This window comes from Symphodus melops, assembly GCF_947650265.1.
Source record: "Symphodus melops genome assembly, chromosome: 11".
Classification (NCBI taxonomy): domain Eukaryota; kingdom Metazoa; phylum Chordata; class Actinopteri; order Labriformes; family Labridae; genus Symphodus; species Symphodus melops.
Genome location: NC_136701.1, coordinates 22,305,254 through 22,324,250, shown reverse-complemented (window position 1 = coordinate 22,324,250; position 18,997 = coordinate 22,305,254). Strand labels below are relative to the sequence as shown.

The 18,997-nt window shown below is 39.8% G+C and overlaps 3 protein-coding genes across 3 annotated transcripts; 1 reads left to right on the top strand and 2 right to left on the bottom strand.

The window, feature by feature from the left end:
* Window positions 1–225: 225 nt before the first annotated feature.
* Window positions 226–4,636, bottom strand: LOC306831225 (uncharacterized protein; the record flags this gene model as incomplete). The annotated part of the gene is made up of 8 exons (XM_079355183.1): window positions 4,540–4,636; window positions 3,047–3,126; window positions 2,912–2,957; window positions 2,285–2,444; window positions 2,122–2,197; window positions 758–811; window positions 541–673; window positions 226–335 (listed from the first exon to the last, which is right to left on the bottom strand). Exons 2-8 carry the CDS (start codon window positions 3,113–3,115, stop codon window positions 226–228), a joined length of 648 nt encoding a protein of 215 aa, XP_079211309.1. The 5' UTR covers window positions 3,116–3,126; window positions 4,540–4,636.
* Window positions 4,637–6,654: 2,018 nt separating this feature from the next.
* LOC306831224 (uncharacterized protein) lies at window positions 6,655–12,179 on the bottom strand (the record flags this gene model as incomplete). Its single annotated transcript, XM_079355182.1, has 5 exons — window positions 6,655–7,489; window positions 7,843–8,145; window positions 9,166–9,460; window positions 11,320–11,372; window positions 12,165–12,179. The coding sequence occupies 5 exons, from the start codon at window positions 12,177–12,179 to the stop codon at window positions 6,833–6,835; spliced, it is 1,323 nt and encodes a 440-aa protein (XP_079211308.1). The 3' UTR covers window positions 6,655–6,832.
* On the top strand, window positions 10,975–18,969 carry rabgef1 (RAB guanine nucleotide exchange factor (GEF) 1). Its single transcript, XM_079355438.1, has 9 exons — window positions 10,975–11,289; window positions 12,606–12,799; window positions 12,981–13,186; window positions 13,858–14,024; window positions 14,108–14,189; window positions 14,954–15,086; window positions 15,252–15,343; window positions 16,397–16,653; window positions 17,477–18,969. Exons 2-9 carry the CDS (start codon window positions 12,621–12,623, stop codon window positions 17,894–17,896), a joined length of 1,536 nt encoding a protein of 511 aa, XP_079211564.1. The 5' UTR covers window positions 10,975–11,289; window positions 12,606–12,620; the 3' UTR covers window positions 17,897–18,969.
* Window positions 18,970–18,997: the final 28 nt, after the last annotated feature.

Below are 18,997 nucleotides of genomic sequence, written 5' to 3'. Positions count from 1 at the left end.
CGTCGGTGCTTTTTCATGTTTGTTGCAATGAATCTCTCCGTCTCTTAAAATGTGAAGTCATTCAGTCCGTCATTAATATTTGAGTGTGCACACATTCAATCCTTCACATTAAAAAACAACAGTCACTTTTTCTCAGGGAGTGGATCTCATTGGCTCGCCGGCTGGGAGTGTCTATCTAGTCACTTATATTTACAGGATGTGGAAGCACAAACAGGGAGCTAATAGTTAGAGCTCGGGTTTCATATGTCTCACCTCTTGATGATGAGATGGGTGAACCTGCAGTGTGTTCATCGTCCTGTCTAAGTTGTTACCCATTTTGTAAATAAACTGAGCAACTGATACAGAGCAGAAGAAGGAGAGTTATTAGTCAAACGTCAACATGGGATTAACAGGATTCACTGTTTGCACACTTCATCAAAAAAAAAAACATATTTCTGATTTGTGAAAAAAACCTTAAATTCTTTTATTGCAGAAATGATGTTAGAGCATTATTGAGGTATTGATGGGCATTAGTGTGTGTGTGTGTGTGTTGTATCTTACACTTAGTGAAGAGGCACCACAGGACTCTGTAGCCTGTGCTAACAAGTCCAAAGTTCTCCATTAGCTGGCGAGCACTCTGTTCTCCGGCACGCTCCAACCACTGTACGGCGTCATCGAACACCTCCGTGGAGCGCTGTGAGGACACACGGCACACTCCCGTTAAGTTTGCTTACAGCTCGACTCTTTGACATATTCTCCTCCTTCTCTTCAGACTTACCAAACTTAACTTGTTGTTGATCCAGAACATGTGCTTCGTTTGATCCTTTCTCAGCTGCAACAGAGAGACAAAGATGTAGATTCTTTAAAAGCAGAGTTTGTTTTACGTGACATCAGATCGTTAGCACACTGTGACTCTGAGGTTTCCTTCATTTTCAAACCTGAATAAAATGTTCACCTGGACTTCTTTAATGACGGTGCCGTGCAGGTGATCTACAAACCGTTTAGACAGTAATGCAGACTGTAAATGTTGATCCAAGCACTTTAACAAAACACCCACACAGCATGAAACCTCGTGAAGAGAAAACTCTTGAGTTTGTAAATCAAGCAGCAGTCAAAGGAACATCATGGTACGTAAACATGTGATGCCCAGGTTTCCAATGTCTGCACTCCTGACACCGACGTCTCCTCACAGTCTGAAGCTTCTGTGGAGACTCGTCGTTCATACAAGGTGACATATGAGACCCAGTTTATGAACGTTTTGAAAGAAAAGGGTCAGACTGTGAGTTTCTACTGCAGGAAGCTTTTTAAAGAATCATGAACACAAACTGGAACGGGATCTCACAATTATTATTATTTTTTTTTTAAATGCGTTTTTGATTCAAGCCAGGATTTTATTACCTTGCAGTTTTTAATCTCCCGTTTTCCAAAAAATACATATGTTATGTAAGATTAACATAAAATAAAGAAAGTGTTACAGTACGTGCACACTGTGCCTGAAGGTTTTCTTTCATTTAAAAATCTGAACACACAAAATTAAGCTTTTCTAATGTCTTTATGTTGAAGCACTTTAGTTTCTGTTAACACCACCTGCGTCCTCAAGACGTCTCCTCACAGTCTCTGCACATAAAGGCAAATACCCAAGCTTCTTTAACATGCCATTTACTGCACAGTATTATTACTATATTTTTCATTGTCCTGCTGAGTCCACCACACTACAGTCCTCTGTATATACATCCCCCCCTTACTACCTGGATTGTATTTATGTTATTATTTTATTTTTGACTTTGTTTTGATTCTGCTGCTGCAGTAAGTGTATGTGCTTCCACATAAAGTTATATCCTATCCTGTTGAGACCTTGTTTGTTTTGATTTAGTAACTGGTTCATTTACATCAACACAGTTTTGTTTTATTATTGAGATACACTCCGCCATTCCCATCTCTCGTACTTCTTTACTGCTAAATAAATGGATACTCAGCGTCCACTTCTTAACGCTCACGCTCTTCATCAGAATTCATTTTGATCCGTTTCAGCTGACACTTCTCACAGGAGCTTTAAGACCTTCAGAAGTCGACATCCTGGAACTTAAAAAAGGTAAAAAAAAAAAGGCTCTAAAGAAACAGTGAAGTGGATTGTAAACTTACAGTTCCGGTCTCGAGGGCTCTGAACATGGCTTCAACTATTTCTATCTTTTTCAGCTGCTTCATGGTCATATCATAACTGCAGGAGGAAAGGAGACAGACGACATCTTTTTAGCAGGTTGAGAGAAAAGTTTCAGCGAGCATGCATCATAATAAGTGTACCTACGTTGAGCTGATGAGACCCGTTTCTAAAGCCCACTGGGCTATAGGGTTGGACTGGTCACGCTCCAGCAGGATGGGAAGCCAGAAGGCACAAAGCTTCATCCTCATGAGAGCCTTCGTTCTTATTTCTGACGGGATACTGAGCCATCGTTCAATAAGTTCATCTGAAACAAACAAACGTTTCATTCAGCGGAGACGAGCACAGACAGTCTAATTTTTCGTTGTTATTTCTAACATCTCCGTTCTGATCACACATACGGTGGAAATGTGTGGTCAGTGACGTCACAGCCTGCTGGAGTCTGTCGCTGCAGAGCGCTGCGTGCGGTGCTTCACGATCAGCTTGGTATCAAATACTGTGACTGAAATGATGCAGCTTCTCATATTACAGTCAGCGTCTCTCCCATGTTTAAAAGCTTTCTACATAACAAAGCGAGCTCACGTTCATCAAACTGCTCGTATTAATATTATAGTAGTATTCATTTTTTATGTTGCTGTTGTGTACCTCAGGCCTACTTGTCTAAAGTGTCTGCTGAATGTGCAGCCCTCCCTTCATACATCGAGATCCTGACTTCAAAGATGAATCCTGTAAACACTTAATCTGCTAAGACACTTTGGTTGATCAAAGCCTCACCTGTTGGATTGAAGGTGGTCCCTTTATCTTGTGCAGCGAGATAATTCTGAGGGAGACGTAAGAAGAGTTGATCAGCGACAAGAAGATAACACGTCGGCTCGAGTCTGCTTGATTTGTTATTGGTGGTTTACTCACAGGTTTCATCCGTTGCTTAGAGTCAAAAAAGTCCTCGCAACTGTCGCTGTCCGAGTCTGAACTCAACATCTTGACAAACTCTATGAACAAACACAAACGGAAATAACTCAGTGTCACATACAAGAGCAGCGTGTGGAGATCAGGTGTTCGTGCTGCAGGGAAGATTTCCGTGTATTTAAAAAATAAAAAAATAAAAAAATCAACATGAAGAAATTTTAAAGTTTTTTTACTTTGTCTTTATCAGATAGGTCAGACAAAGAAAAACAGGAAACGAGAGAGTGGGGGATGACGTGCACCAAAAGGTCACAGATGGGGTTTGACCTGAGAGGGGGGGGGGGGGGGGGGGGGGGCAGCTGCAATGTTTTTCCACCTTAACCTCCATTTGGAAGAGTTGACGCCGGCCCATCACGACCTCCCACCACCCCAAAGGACAGGCATAAATACTTGATGGAATCCTCCAGAATATTTACGATTGTAAGACGCAGTCTGTTTCTGAGAGAGAGAGAGGCGTCACCTGTTTTCCTGTGTGATAATTTACACCGTGTTCAGCAGCTTCGTCTACAAAGTAAAACTTTTGTGCAGCTCTGTCGCTCTTTAAGTGCCTTTTGTTTTTTCCGCCGATGTTGATTTTAAACTGAAGTCCAGCACTCTATCTCCTGTTCTTTATGTTTTACACACAATTCTTCTTTTCAACAAGTTTTCCTTGAATCTAAAGTTAATTGTTAAAGCATTGTTTTTTTACTGAACTAAACTGGAACAGATTAATCTACAGGTAGCAGATTACTAGTCTGAGCTTTATCCGAGTTCAGTCACTGCCAAAGCAATTATTTCAGTTAAACAAATGTACTCCGTCACAAAGCCTGATGTGTTGAAAACAAAGCATGAATGCAGGGCCAACCCTTCAACGTCTCAAAAAAAACACCGGGACACACCCAAAGCTCCAAATGTTTTTTTAAGCACTGTAACAATAGACCGGCGTAAAAAATAAACACAGGAAGCTCCTACTTCAGAGTTTCAATAAAAACTTCAACTTAAAACTGAAGTAACTTAAAAACTGCAGCCAGGGGATTTTATTGATCCTGGTTCATCCAGGACCCCCCACGGACATGTTTGGATTTTACTCAAGTATGCAGTAAACTGGCTGTGACTTTTGGGAGGGCAAAGCGAGTTGATTCATAAAGCACAGCACAGACGAAGGATAAACAAGAGAGCAACAGACTAGAATAACGACGATAAAGTCAGATCCCCTTCACAGCTCGTCCTGGATGAAAACCTACAGGGGTGGACTGAAGGTCGGGGTCAGACCACCTCGAGTCTCTTACCGAATGATACAGGGATGGTCCATTTCACAAACTGAACACAATCAACCTCTTTTTTTTTTTTTTTTTTTAAATCAATTCTCACCTTGAAGGGCCGTCAGTGTGTAAATCAGACGTGCGGTCAAACAAGAGAAAGGAAAGTAAATAAATATAAGAACAATAAACTCACTTTACCTTTTTAAGAAAGCACTAGTACAGGGGTGGCCAATCCTGGTCCTCAAGAGCCACAATCCTGCATGTTTTAGATGTCTCCCTCTTCCAACACACCTGATTCAAATGATCAGGATCGTTATCCAGCTTCTGCAGAGCTTGATGACGAGATAATCATTTGAATGAGGTGTGTTGAAGAGGGAGCCATCTAAAACATGCAGGATTGTGGCTCTTGTCGTGGAATCAGATCTCTTTATTAAAACGTGCAGCACGGAGGCAAGGCAGCAGTCTGCCGCGTTCCCTTTTGAACCTTACATTACAAATCCTTTTATGCAATACAGAGAGAAAGGAGGACCTTACAGTTAACAAATGGCGATCTTTACATTACAATGGTTGTTTGAAGTCTACTGTATCCTGTCCTCTGGAGACAGTGACTCTGTGATAATCAAATTACATTTTGTATGGTGTTGTCTGAGAAAGAGGATGCCCTCCTGTGGCTTTCTTTCACCTCTATTCTTCAGATCATTTGGTGTCTCCTGAAAGTCTAGTTAATTTCTCACACTCTTGAGGACCAGGGTTGGCCACCCCTGATCTAAAACATGCAGGATTGTGGCTCTTGAAGACCAGGGTTGGCTGCCCCTGCACTAGTACCTTTTTTTTTTTTTTTAAATCATGGTCCTGCTTCTAACGCCATGTTGCCATGTAATTTGTCTTGTTGATTGATTAATATGCCATGCGTATTTACCTCTGATAGTTTTTTGAGGCTGCTGTGGGTTTACAAACCTTTAAGTGCCTCAATATTGTATGTAACTGTGCCTGTATTTAACTGTACTGATTGGATTTGTCAATGGATCATGTCAAGGGGCTATCCTTAAAAATAAACTAACGTGATTATATGAAAAGTAATTATTATTTGAAAGGTGAAATTATGAATTAAGAATTCCTGGGGAAACAAAGTTCAACAGGTGCTCCTATCAGGTGCTTCTAAACTAACCGGATCAGCAGCTACACACCCTGACTCCACTTTATGACCTTGATATTTCAGGTATTATCATTTATACCCCCAGGTTTTCTCTTTTAACCCAATATTTCCTTCACACATTTATAAAGCACGTCTCACCCAGAGTCTAGATGTGGTTTAGATTTGAATAAAATTAAAAAAAATTATACTATAAAATATAAAAGTGGCATCACTCCTGCTTTGTTTGTAACTGGAGGAAAAACAAAACCAAGTGACGTAAACCTGAAAACGTGAACAGATGTTTCATCTTAAAAACTTCTCACTTGTTAAATAGATTTTATTTAAAATACACCTTGATCACAGCATGTTTAAATTCTAATGACTTTGTGTAGTCTCTTTTCCTGGGAATTAATCCTGGTTTAGGTTTCGTTTGTTGTATCTGGTTTTTAAGGCTGACGCCCATCTTTCAGTGTAGTTAGCAGGTTAGCCTCTGAGCTAACCTACGTAGTACGGTACGAAACTGGACTCTACTCCTATTTAATGCAATATTAATCCACGGTACAATGTGTGGGCGTTAAAAAGCTTTAGTCGGTGATATTTCCCCAGGAGCTGTCATCGCGTAATGGCCTCTTAAAAAGACGCTCCGAGACGTTTTCTCTGTTTTTGTTTTCGCGCGAAACAACAAAGCAGCAGCGCAGCGTAGCTAACATCTAACTTTAAAGATTAAAACTTAGCATTTAATTTAAAAAAAAACCTCTTACCTGTTGTCACTATTGCGTGAACGCTAATAGTAGTTTCAGCTTGCCTTGTTCATATCAGTGAAGTTACGGAAGTCAAAACTGAGACGCGTTCACGCATCGCTCCGTGTCATCAACACGCGTGAAAGGAGGAGGCGGGTCGAAACTCTTCTTCGTCCCTTAATTTATGGCAGACTCAAGGCTGCTTGGCGCTCTATCGCCCCCGACGGACTGACGCGATACATATTTTTTAAAAGAGAGGATATGATGAAAAATCCACTTTGATAGTGTTTTTGAACATTTATTTAGGTAACCTGAGTGTCTGTCGACCCACACAATTAGAAATAAGTCCATCCAGCCCTTCATTTGTGTGTGTGTGGGGGGGGGGTTAATTATATACATATCAGTATTCAGTTCAGTGTACTCCAAAAAGGCAACATCGATAGTATAAATCGTTTAATATGTTTTACAATATATGCAAGAGAATAGTTTGAAGTAAGTAGTTGAAACCATCATTACAATAGCATCCTTTCTTAATATAAGCGGAAACAGAGCAGTTTAAAATGTATGCTGGTCTGGGTTATTGTAGTTCAATATGGTACTTTAAAGAATATTTTATTTAAATGATTTCAGTGTTATTTAACCTGAACTCAAAGTCTTCCCTCTGCTTCAGCAGACTGTGAAAGACGCTGTCAGGATAAAAAAAGAAGATTCTGTTTCGCTCCAGGTCCTGAACGTTCATAATACGCGTCACCAAAGCTTGTTGAATGGCTGGAGACTGACAGGGATGGTGCTGCACGTTGTGACTCACGTTCCTATTCGGCTCAATCACTAACAGACCCTGCTTGTTATTGATATCGTCACCCCTGCTGTATTCAGCAGAACTGTTTAGTGACGTCCTGTTTACCACACCTACGGCCGAATCGTTGTTTCTTTTTGTCACATTGAGTCCAAAGTCTTCACTGGAAGCAGATATTTTACAACTATTGAAAATATCAGCTGTTGAGTTGGGTGTAGTCTCGTTATCAGTTGAGATACTTGGACTATTCAGGCTAACATTAGAGAGGCGATAACTTGAGCAGGTCTTTGTGACACTAAACATCTTAGTTCTTCTCAGTCCAGAGGCTGTCCTGGTTCTGGGTTTTCCAGGTTTTGGAGTCTCCTGGATGTTTCTGTGCAGATAGTCTGTGAAGCCGTGAACCAGGCGACCCAGCCCTGACTTATAAGACAAACGCAGTGACTCGGCTGATCCTAATGGTACAGAGTTCAGACGGACCTGTTGGGAATAGAGTAAAGTAACTTTTAGATCAGTATCCCCCATAATGGATGACTCAGCAGCTAATGCTTTATTTCCTGTGCCAACAGTCAGAGCCAACAATGCAGGAAAGGAAAGGGCGTGCACAAGCATATCCGACATTCATGCAGGAGGCCAGAGTTTGCTCCCGTCACAAATCTGGAATTAAAATTATTATTTTTTAAGACCTCATTCTTTTCCCAAGCTTAAACACTCAATAACTCCTGTTTTTCTGGCACAGTATCCTACAGTCAGAGGATAGATAAACTATTTGCACTGTAGCAGCAATATTAGAATTTTGATGTATGGACTAAATGTTGTTTGAGTGTCCTGACCTGGTGAATTCTCATGTGGAGATGAACTGCAGCTCCCACCAACCACTGCTGCATGGACACTGAGCTCATTCTCTTCTTTGTTGTCATTCTCTCATAATGGTCAATAAGCTCTAGTTTAAGCCAGGCGTCATAGACCTCTGTGGTCTCAGCCATCTTGTCTGGGTTGTTGGCAATGCCAGGGATCAGGCAGAGGTAGCTGTGTACAAGCCAGCCAATTCGTGAAGAACTGCTGATGCCAAAAATCCTCTTAGCCTGGGGTCTCTGAGTTGACGCGTCACCCTCTGTTGATCCATGCGCTCGGACCTGGCGGGATGACAGAACATTTGAAAGCCTGGATTTCAGTTCTTTTCAGCATTCTTTGTGAAATAGTAAGACCTAGCTTCTGCAATTTACACCTGGGCATTTTCCAACATTTGAAGTAATGTTCAGGTTGGGAAGGTTAAATGCTGTTACAGTGCCATACTGTTGGTCACATGCTCACTATGTGTCCAAAGGGCATGTTTGCTGTCAGTGTATTCTTTGTCCTGAAGTTCGGATTCTCAATGTCCATTAATATAAAACACATTTCAAATCATTTTAAACCCTAAATCATCTCTTTATATCATAGGAAAGACACTGTTACATATTTCAACATAAACCATGTTTACAAAGTAAGTTAAGTGTATTAGCAGGCTAACAAGACCACTCCAAAGGAATGGTGCGGCAGACTTTAAGTGAATTTAAGATGTGTCAAAGTCCCTCTGTTCACACAACTCTTATCATCACTAAAGGGCCGAAAATGAAATATTTCCCAAAATATTCTACAAAATAATAATACAATAAATACTGTGAAAGTAGGTGTAAAACAATTTAGAGGATACAATATTCCATCAAAACACACTTAAGCACACTTTAGCTTTACTGACAAATGACCTGTTAGCCCACCTGGTCACAAGGGTAAAGATTGATCAAGGGAACAACATGTTTTATACGAATTACTGTAAAATGTTCACAAAATTTTACAGTAAACCTTTGTATAGTTGTTGTTGACAAATTGAAATCAAAACACTGATGTCAACTTGTTGGTGGGTCCGAAGGAAATGTTGAGAGGAACCGTACATTTATACGTCTATGTCCTCTTTAGGACAGCAATATCTCAACCAAATTTTAGACCAATCAATCCAATGAAATGTCATAGAAAAATTGCCAATCTCCTGCTGTCATTGTATGATCACCAAAGTAAGAACAGAGTTTCATGCATGAATAAGAAAATATGAAATTTAATCCAACATATAAACAATATACAGAGAAAGAAAAAAGTGAAAAAAAAAAGTTTTAACTCACTTGTTGGGCAACCTGGTCAAAAAGCATCGACAGAGCCAGAGCAACAAGCCCTACTCCTCCATGTGTGACCCTGCTGCTGCCTCCAAGCTCTCCGCTCAGACTGAGGCTGAAGGCTGTCTGCTGCTCGCTGCTCATGCTCCGCTGTAAGAAGGCGTATTGATGCTGCAGTGCTGCAGAGGAGTCCAGAGAGAGGAAAGTAGAGAGGACAGGATCTAAGGAGATATCTGGGATGATGCTGGCATCTCGAGCCACTGAGAAAAGCTCCTGGACAGTGGCTGGAGAGGGGAGACACAAACTACGGCCCATCAGGATCATGGTGACTTCTGTCAGTCTAGACTGAATGTGTGTGTGTTTGAGTGTGTGTGTGCAGGTCTGCTTGTTATCTGTGTTTCTGACTACTCATAAACAGAAATACACAACACACGTTTCAAGTTTATGCAAACATGAAATTAAAGGAATATTAGCATTTTTTCGTGGCTGATTGGCGTTTTCATAGAGGTAATTTATTTTTTTATATATTTGGTAAGTGACACAGCGGAGACAGTGAACTTACATGTCAATGCTTATATCAATATTAATTGTAGGCTAGTAAGTTTTTCTTGTTCGTCAGCCTCTTATTGCAGACCCAAACTAATATTTGTATCCTTAGAAAGGGAACTTAGCTGCATGTCTTGAGGCACCATTTTACTTCTAAACGAGTGTAATTCATATCAGAACTCTGTAGCACCTGTATCCAAAACCAGCATTAATGATCCTTCAGAAATATCTGCCAGTTTCTCACGTGTTGTTTTCTGTGTCATTCTTTCTCACTTTGGTAAATATTCCCTCTCCTGCAAAGGCTGAGAGTGGAGGATTTATCAGAGGGGCTCAAAGCATTAAACACATTCCTATGAAAAAACAACGAAATAAAAAGTGTGACAGGGTTTTCGATTGAGCGTTATAAACTGCTGCTTGGATTCTATTAATTATCTGTTTTACTCTCAGTGGATAAATTGAACCAAATCAATGCACTTCTTGTGCTCATAAATGTGTTTAAACCGAGACACAACCACTGATTATTAACCTTAAAGTCAACATGCAAGCAGTCTGCTCACTGTGAGAATATTTACTGTGCTTGCCATTCAGTTCACTTACCAAGGGTCATAACACATGTTAAATTAAACCAAGTCAAAGAGAAAAATAGTGAACAAATAAATGATACAAAAAACCCCAAATGTAATTTATTTAAACACCTAATTTTCTTTTGTAAGAAAACAACTATGTAAAGCTTTACAACAGAAACAATGCCCTACAGCTCAACCAACATTCAGATTTGTCTGTTCGTCCTTGTTTTCTAAGTTCTTATGCTTCAATAATATCTTAAGAACTTGTCAAGCTTGTTGTTAAAGTCATTATTTTCCTTCACTGGGAAACTCCACAGGATGTTTTTTTTGTTTCTTCCCATAGAAGGCTAAGTAAAACATCGTTTGGCCTCCAGGAAACAACTGAGCAAAGATAAGAGGTAAGAGTACACAAAAAGGCACTCCCACACACAGTGAAATGGATAAATTAGCCAATTTAAACTATATAAATAATTATATTAATTGAGCCATTTTTGTCTTAAATTACCAATTTGAGAATTTCAAACGCCCATCTTTGTTTCTAAACTGTAACGCGAAGTTTAATGTAAAGAGAAATAAGATTATATGACAGCTAAAAGTTCAGCTTTTTTCCTTACAGGTTTTTTTGGCTCGCCGTAAGGTCACGTGACGCTCTGTCGTCGGATACATGACAAGACGCGACACCGACTCATCCTTGAAAATTAGTCCTCCATGCGGAAGTAAATAGCCTTTCGACATTAACCAGCCTTTCTGTCCACAGCTATCATATTCGTTTGAAACAGTCACTTAAAAGTTTGTCCATAAATGAACTGTGATTTAAAAAAAAAGAAGAAAGAAAGAAAGAAAATGGAGGAAATGTTCCCCAACCCTTGTTGCATTTTTCTTTTAGGTTGGGTCACTAGACTTCCGGCTTGTCATTATGCTACGTCACGGTCTTGACCCTACAAAGCTTCGTCATCTCACATAACAGCAGCAAAGCGAAGGGCTGTGTGTCCGTGCTCGAGATTTGGTGAAAGCATAACAGGTGAGTAACCAGCTATTGTATGAACATTACCTGTTTCGTTTTAACGTAGCTGAGCGCGCGCGAGCTTGCGTTGATTTACTCGACTAACTAACTACGCAGCCGTCGCTATGGAAACCAATGCAGCTCGTTAAGCTAACTAAACCTACAGTTAGGGAGACTAATCACAGAAAAATATAAACACAGGAGGAGAGATCGTTCCAGGGACAGGATGCCTTCATACACAGCAGGTGGTCTCACTTCATGTTTAAGTAAAGATCACAGTCCTGTCCATCGTATGTTAGGTCATGACTTTCACTCTCTCCGAAGATATTAGCATTACATCGCTTGCTATATCTTTTTTTATTTATTACGAACATGTAGCATTAGACAAAGGTGAATATAAAATAAGAATGATAAATAACAGAACAAAAAACCCGCCAGGAAATCAATAATAATTACAAACAGTGAAAAGTATAATTCAGAAGAAGAAAAAAAGTTACATATCCGCAAAAGAATGGGAAGAAGTATAATTTATTAAATTCAATGCTCTCTCCATCTAGTCAGCTATCATGTTATATGATATGAAAATCTATTTTTATAGTTAATATATAGATTTTTTTTTTCAATTCCAAGCTATAAATAAATATAGAAATGACCTAGATTTAAATACAATAACAAAAAAACTGGAGCTGGAGGTTTGATGTTTGAGTAACACCTTTATTACATGCTTTATGTTGACTTTAAATGTGTTGACTATAAAGATGGCTACAGCAGATACAATTGAGGGACCTAGATAGAATAACTCATAGATTAATAGTTAATGAAATCCTTCCCCGACACTCTGATCCAGACTTGATTGTTCTCACTGAGCTGGATCAGGGTCCAAAAACTCTCACATTATCTGCTGGCATTTCTTACTAAGAACTACTAAGAAATTACTTTGTGATGATTAAATGTGTTTGTTTATAACCACTTAGTGGTTTTCGAGGAAATTTTGAGGTGATTAAGGGATTATTTACGACCCAGTTGTTAAAGATAAAAACTTTCTGGACATGGACTGATTCACACATTTCTTGTATACTACATAAATTCAATAGCAGTATAAACTATGCCCTGGTAATTCACATCATATATCCTTTGTTACTGCTGTATGACACAAAATGTTATGTTCAAGAAAAAACTTCAGGCCTTTCTTTGTCCAATATGTAAGAATTATGAATATGAGCTGGGGCGTATAAGATGTAGTAATCTCGTGCAGACAGCAGTGTGGGCACTACCTCAGTGCATACACACAAACTATCATCCACCACGACTAGAAAAATAATTTTTCATTCCAGGTCCAATCCAGCATCATGAGTCAGCGGACAGAGCGACGGGGTATACACGTGGACCAATCAGACCTACTGTGCAAAAAGGGATGCGGTTACTATGGTAACGCAGCATGGCAGGGCCTGTGCTCCAAGTGCTGGAGGGAGGAGTACCAGCGGGTACGGCAGAAACAGATCCAGGACGACTGGGCCTTGGCAGAGAAGTATGACCGTCTGCTGCATTAATGCATTTACCATCTGGGTAGAAAAGAGTTACATTTTACCATGCAGTCATTTTCAGCACGGCATATTATTAGGATATGATATGTTTGTGGTTATTATGTGTTTTTTAAGATAAATATGTTGGTAAGTACAATCTTGATCATTTGTCCTTGGCTTCTTCAGGTTGCAGCGAGAGGAAGAGGCAGCATATGCAAGCAGTCACGGAGCACAGTCTCAGTCTCAGTCCGCAGCTCTGCAGCCACAGCCAGGTCACGCCTCGCTGGGACCCTTCTCCAAGTTTGAGGAGAAGAAAACCAACGAGAAGACTCGGAAAGTGACCACCGTTAAGAAGTTCTTCAGCCCTTCATCACGCACTGCTCCCAAAAAAGGTGACAGCTTCATTGGACAAAAAACAAAACGTTGATTTAATGATTGGATTTTGTTGTCAGACAACGTTTGAAATTGAACTTCAGTCTCCTGTCAGTCTGTATTTGATCGATGATTTCACAAGCGACAGAAGGAATGGCATTATAAAGAATACAACTCGAAATTCCTTTTAGCTTAACTTCAGTCTTTATGTTAGCTCACGGTCACACTATCATGACTTACTGCAACATTTAAAAAGAATATATATATATATATATATATATATATATATATATATATATATTGTATACCTTTATTTTACCAAGAAGAATCTGTCTTGGATAAACAAATACACCAATAAGTGTTAAGGCAGACCATTCAACCTGAGCATACTATCAGAATGTTGTGAAACATTTTGGGGCTTAATTATTGACAGAATCAAGTAATCAAGCTCTGTAGAGATGCATCTCAGCCATAGTTTTCCTGACAAGTAAAATAATGTCTTTTTCATAAATCAGTGGTGTCCTCTTATTTGTCCTCAGAGCAGAAAACTATTCTTAAGCACTTCAGAGAAAGAGAAAACAGTTAGTCTGGACTTTCTTGATCGACAAACATGTGATTAAAATGTGATTAACTACACACTTTCTTTGCCATATGTTGCACATGTTATGGAAACGTTGATTTTTCTCAACAGAAAACCAAGAAGGCAGGACACCCAGTCCATCTCTTAGCCGCCATGCTAGCTTTGAAACAGACCAAGTGTCCAAGGACTTTGTGGACTACTTGAAAAACCTCCAGAAGCCGGGACGGGAGATTCATAAGCAGTCCCGAGCTTTTGTGATGAACATGATGAGCAAAAAGGTCTGTTGTTCTTCAAACTAAAAGGTTCAGTGTTGAATGTTGATCATGACCCGATCAGAACTTCTAACTTTGGTCCTTTTCAGGACCTGAGTGCTGACGAGCTGTCCGAGTGTGTTCAGGATTTCTACCAGAACATGGCCGACCGCTTGATGAGCCACTTTAAAGGTTGGTTTGAAGAACTTGTCGGCCTTAAATAACATTCAACAATCATTTCCATTCCTCAGTTCCTATTTTTTCAGATTTCTTAGCAACCACATTACGTATTTTCCACTGAGCTGTGCAGATGTGTTTTGACAAAAAGTGATGAAAATTTGACACAAGGCTAGATTGCACACAAAGTCAGTTGATTGATGGCATCGCCCTGAGCGCATTAATGTATTCACTCGAGCTGACTAAAATAGAGGCGCAGGAAAAAAATCTGCATGATGTTTTCTTTGCTATGAGCTAGCATTTTTAAGCTTGCATTAGAAAAGTTTGATCTAAACTCCACATAAAAAAACATGCATTTTAAACTCAGTGCTCATGATGATCCTTTATCTTTTTATACTCTTTTACCCATTTTCTCTAATCTCTCATGCTGTGTTTTTGAAGATCGTGTGCAATTATGGTAAGGTGTAAGATATGTGTTGTTAACTGTACATGTGGTATCAGTGTTTTTCTGTTTAAATTTGGATGTGTCGCATCAAATCCCTTTTACCAGTTTATTGCCGTCACGATCAAAGCAAAACCTTTTTTTTTTCTTTTACCTGAATTTTAGTTTCATTCTGCTGGTGGGCCAGAGTGCAGCCGCTGTGTAGCTTTGTATTTCTATAAATGTGCCTCTCATTGGAGACAGATGTATGGTCGGTTATCTAACGCATCGTTTAGGTTGAATACTTGCAACCCATGCAGCTTTGACTGACGCTGTCTGTTAACCCTTTATTCACCAGGCTCCTCAGAGTCTGTGGAGCAGGTGATGGACCAGGTGGAGAAGTACATCATGACTCGTCTGTATAAGAGCGTGTTCTGTCCTGAAACCACCGATGACGAGAAGAAGGATTTGGCCACACAGAGGAGGATCAGGTTGGCCTCACAGGATTCAATGACTTTGTTTTGACTTTGATGGTTGTGGTTCACTGAAGGTTTCTTTTTTTCTTTGTGAAATGTACAATTTATTAAATACCACTCCCCTTTTTTTCAAGGTAAACAAAGGGTCACTGTTAATCCCTTTGAGTCTCTGTATTTCAGGGCCTTACACTGGGTGACCATCCAGATGCTCTGTGTTTCTATGGATGAAGAAATCCCAGAAGTGTCTGAGAATGTGGTCAAAGCAATAACAGGTCAGAGTAAACACTTTAACCTACTGTTACACAGATTTTAAAAAGTCCAACTGAATATAAACTGCTTGTTTTGTTTTGCTACAGCAGAGATTTGTGTGTTCTGTAAACCTGATATACTGAGTTTGAAGCGAAAACATTTTAGAAACCAAAAGGGATTGATTAATATTCTGTATTAGTCACAAAGTCGGTTTTCTGAGTATGTAGATGAGAAGATAGCATACTGGCATGAAGCTGTTCTGTACATCTTTGATAAGCAGAACAGATGTTCACACTGAGCCGGAGAGCTGCTCGTTAAACTACTCTCTGAACAACAAACCACAGCATGCTGCGCTTCACCTCGTCTCAGACTTCAAAACATGAACAACTTTGTGTGCTGTAGCTGAAGTTGTTCAACAAACAAACCAACAAACCTTCACGCAGCAGGAGTTTGACCAACAGACTCCAGACTGCAGCACATAGAAAGAAGAAGAACATATATTTTATTCATCCTGTGAGGGGTAATAAGGTTTTACACTCTGTTGGTAAACATGCGACACACACAGAGGCTGAAATACACACTCATGGACAAACAGGATCCAAGAGTGCCCAGTGTAAGCACTCCTGAGCTAATTGGGGGATTCGGTGCCTTGCTCAAGGGCTTGGTCTGCACCAGGACTTGAGCTGGTGACCCTTTGGTTCCCAACTCAAGTCCCTGCAGACTACTGCCGCCCCCCCCAAGTTACTGCACATGCATGTTACTAAAATAAGATAATCCTTTATTGATCCCCAGTGGGGGGATCAATAAAGGCTGAACAGGGCTGCAAGTACGATCAGTGATTAGCCAAACTTTGTACATCATCAAATTATCTTTGAAAAATCAGCATCTGAGTTTTTACCAAAGCCAGAGAAAACATTTTCAAACAATCAAAGAACAAAAGGTTAAATCTACGGCCGCAGAGAAAACAGTGATCTCTGAGCGGCTCAGATTTATTTTTATTGTAAACAGGACATTAAGTTATGATTTGTTTGCCTTATCAAAGTCATGAATTATTTGTATATATGTGTGTTTTTCAGATGTCATTGAGATGGACTCAAAGAGGGTTCCTCGGGACAAACTTAGCTGCATCACACGCTGCAGTAAACAAATCTTCAGCGCCATCAGGATCACGAAGAACGAGCCGGCCTCGGCAGACGATTTTCTCCCTGCGCTCATTTACATCGTTCTGAAGGCCAACCCTCCACGGCTCCAGTCCAACATCCAGTACATTACCCGCTTCTGCAACCCCAGCAGGCTGATGACCGGCGAGGACGGATACTATTTCACCAACCTGGTCTGTGTCTTTTTTCAGGACTTTTAAACGATTAAATGTTTAATATATATATATATATGATTGAATTTTAAAATTAAAATTGTTAGGCTTTTATTTTGAAATGTTTTATTGTTGTAAGCTAAGAGTATTTTACCTGCTCTTTCGAATCAACCCTGCTTTTATTTTCAAAGATCGTAAGGACCCTCTGGTAGAGTAAAGGTTACGATATCCCCTTCAGAAAAAGGAACTAATTTCAGATTACGAGCTGAATGAAAATAGCTCAAAGGAACAAAAACAAAGTAAAATGTTTGATGTCATGAGACGGATATTACTTTTGACTCGTCAACTGAGCTGAGCTTTTGAAAAAAAAGGACTCGCATTTAGGCTTTGATCCAACTTTTTCTTTTTTTAAATCCTCTGACTTAGATAAAGTAAAAAATCTCCGAACTCAAATTTGAGAAGTGGAAATATTGTATTGTAGTGTTAACATGTAGGGAATAGAAAATAAAACATTTACGCTGGAGAAACCTGAAAACGACTTGAGTACAGCAAAGAGGTAATTTTACTGGAAGGCTTCCCTCCACTGTAGAAAGGAATAAAGTTACCAGTCCCACTTTTAATCAGACTGGTAATCCAGGCAAACAGGCTTCAGAACTACGATTTGTGTGATTGAACAGATACAATATCTAGTATATTTTTTATCAATCTAATTACTATTTAGAACACAAGCCTGTATTTGAAACTCTTGATTTAATATGGAGACTGTCCGTCTCTTTATGACCATGGTGGATGTTAATATGCTTTCAGAATCCAATTCCTCATGTACTGCTTTTCTGTTTTTCAGTGCTGTGCCGCAGCATTTATTGAGAAGTTGGACGCTCAGTCGCTAAATCTTTCCCCAGAGGAATTTGAGCGCTACATGTCTGGGCAAGCCTCTCCGAATATCAACAGCTCTGACGGTGAGTGGCCCGGCACTGGCACTGCACCAGAAGTGGCTGCCACTAACCCGGTCCTGACTCAGCTCAATCACAACCTGGAGCTGCTGTCGGGCCTCAGCAGCCGGCAGGAGACGGTGATGGAGGCTGCTCAGAGCCTGCAGGCTGACCTCCTGTCCTGGCCCGTGGCTGTGCAGAGGGAGGTGCACGACATCCTGGAGAAATACCCTCTAGAGATTTTGCCTCGCAAGGTTTCTGCCATCGACGTCAACAACATGGACAATGAAAACCTGCCGCCCCCGCTCACACCCCAGGTGTTTGCTGGGTAGTAGAGTTCGAACTTAATTTCAAATACAGTAAGGGTTGTTTTTTTTGTTTTTTGCTGTGTAGAGTCACTTAATTTCCTGGTATTTCATTTTAATGGTAACACTAATCCTGATTAGTTTGGAGCCTCTCCTCGCTGAGTGTGTTTTGCACCTCAAGCACACGCCAGTATTTATTTCAACGAAATAAGTTAATTTCAAAGGAATCAGAGCATCATGGAGATTTGTTTGGGTTTGCAGGGTTAAAATAAGCTGCGTTGTTCTCCACCTGGCAAACATAGCAAACCATTCTGTGCTTTGAAAAACTTTAAAAAGTCGACAAAAACAAACGAATTATTTAAAACAGAACACATATTGTTGGACTCTTTTAAATGATGTTTATGTGTACAAACAAACAAATAACATGAAATAATGATTTCTTTTGCTCAGTATGTATTTATAAAATACTATTTTATTTACATTTTAGAACTTTACAGAACTTATATTTGCTCGGCTGTGAAATGTTTAAAAAAAAAAACTTCCAGTCATGGATGCTTTGAGCTGGTCCCACTCATACTATTCACTGACAGGACCTTTGACTTATCTTAAGTTTTGACTAGTTGCAGTGCTTAGCTTTTAATAGAAGAAGTTCTGTACTGTCTTCTACTGTAGACGTGTTTGTGTTTTAGTTTGATGTGTTTTTATAGCATCATGGCATTTCAGATTTTAAAGGGGTTCATTTTGTAGACATTTTGAAGTTTGGGTCCCATTAGCAACCACACTGACTGTTTTATGACTGTATAGCTAGCTTAATTAAACCTAAATGAAAGTAATTAAGGTAGCCAGCTTGGGTGCTTCATTCTGCTTCTAGTTTAGTAAGCAGATAAATAATGCTAACAGGGTTTCCCACTTGTTAGCTTGTAAGCTGCTACTTACTAGCTAAGGACCTATTGTCCCAAGAGGAGTCTAAATAAATGTATTGTCTGAAAAGAAACGCACTTTTTGTGCTGTTTTAGTTGTAAAATTAACACTGAACTAAATGTTCAAATGTAACCTGCTTACACCACAGCGCAGTTGATGTTAGCCTGCTCAAAAAACAGCTAAAATGTATGTTAGCCCTTAAAAGTA

Bases quoted from the DNA above. Each gene is read 5' to 3' on its own strand.
- rabgef1 (XM_079355438.1), top strand. From the start codon at position 12,621: ATGAGTCAGCGGACAGAGCGACGGGGTATACACGTGGACCAATCAGAC. The intron at 12,800-12,980 runs GTATGACCGTCT...TGGCTTCTTCAG, and splicing joins GACTGGGCCTTGGCAGAGAA to GTTGCAGCGAGAGGAAGAGG. The intron at 13,187-13,857 runs GTGACAGCTTCA...TTTTCTCAACAG, and splicing joins ACGCACTGCTCCCAAAAAAG to AAAACCAAGAAGGCAGGACA.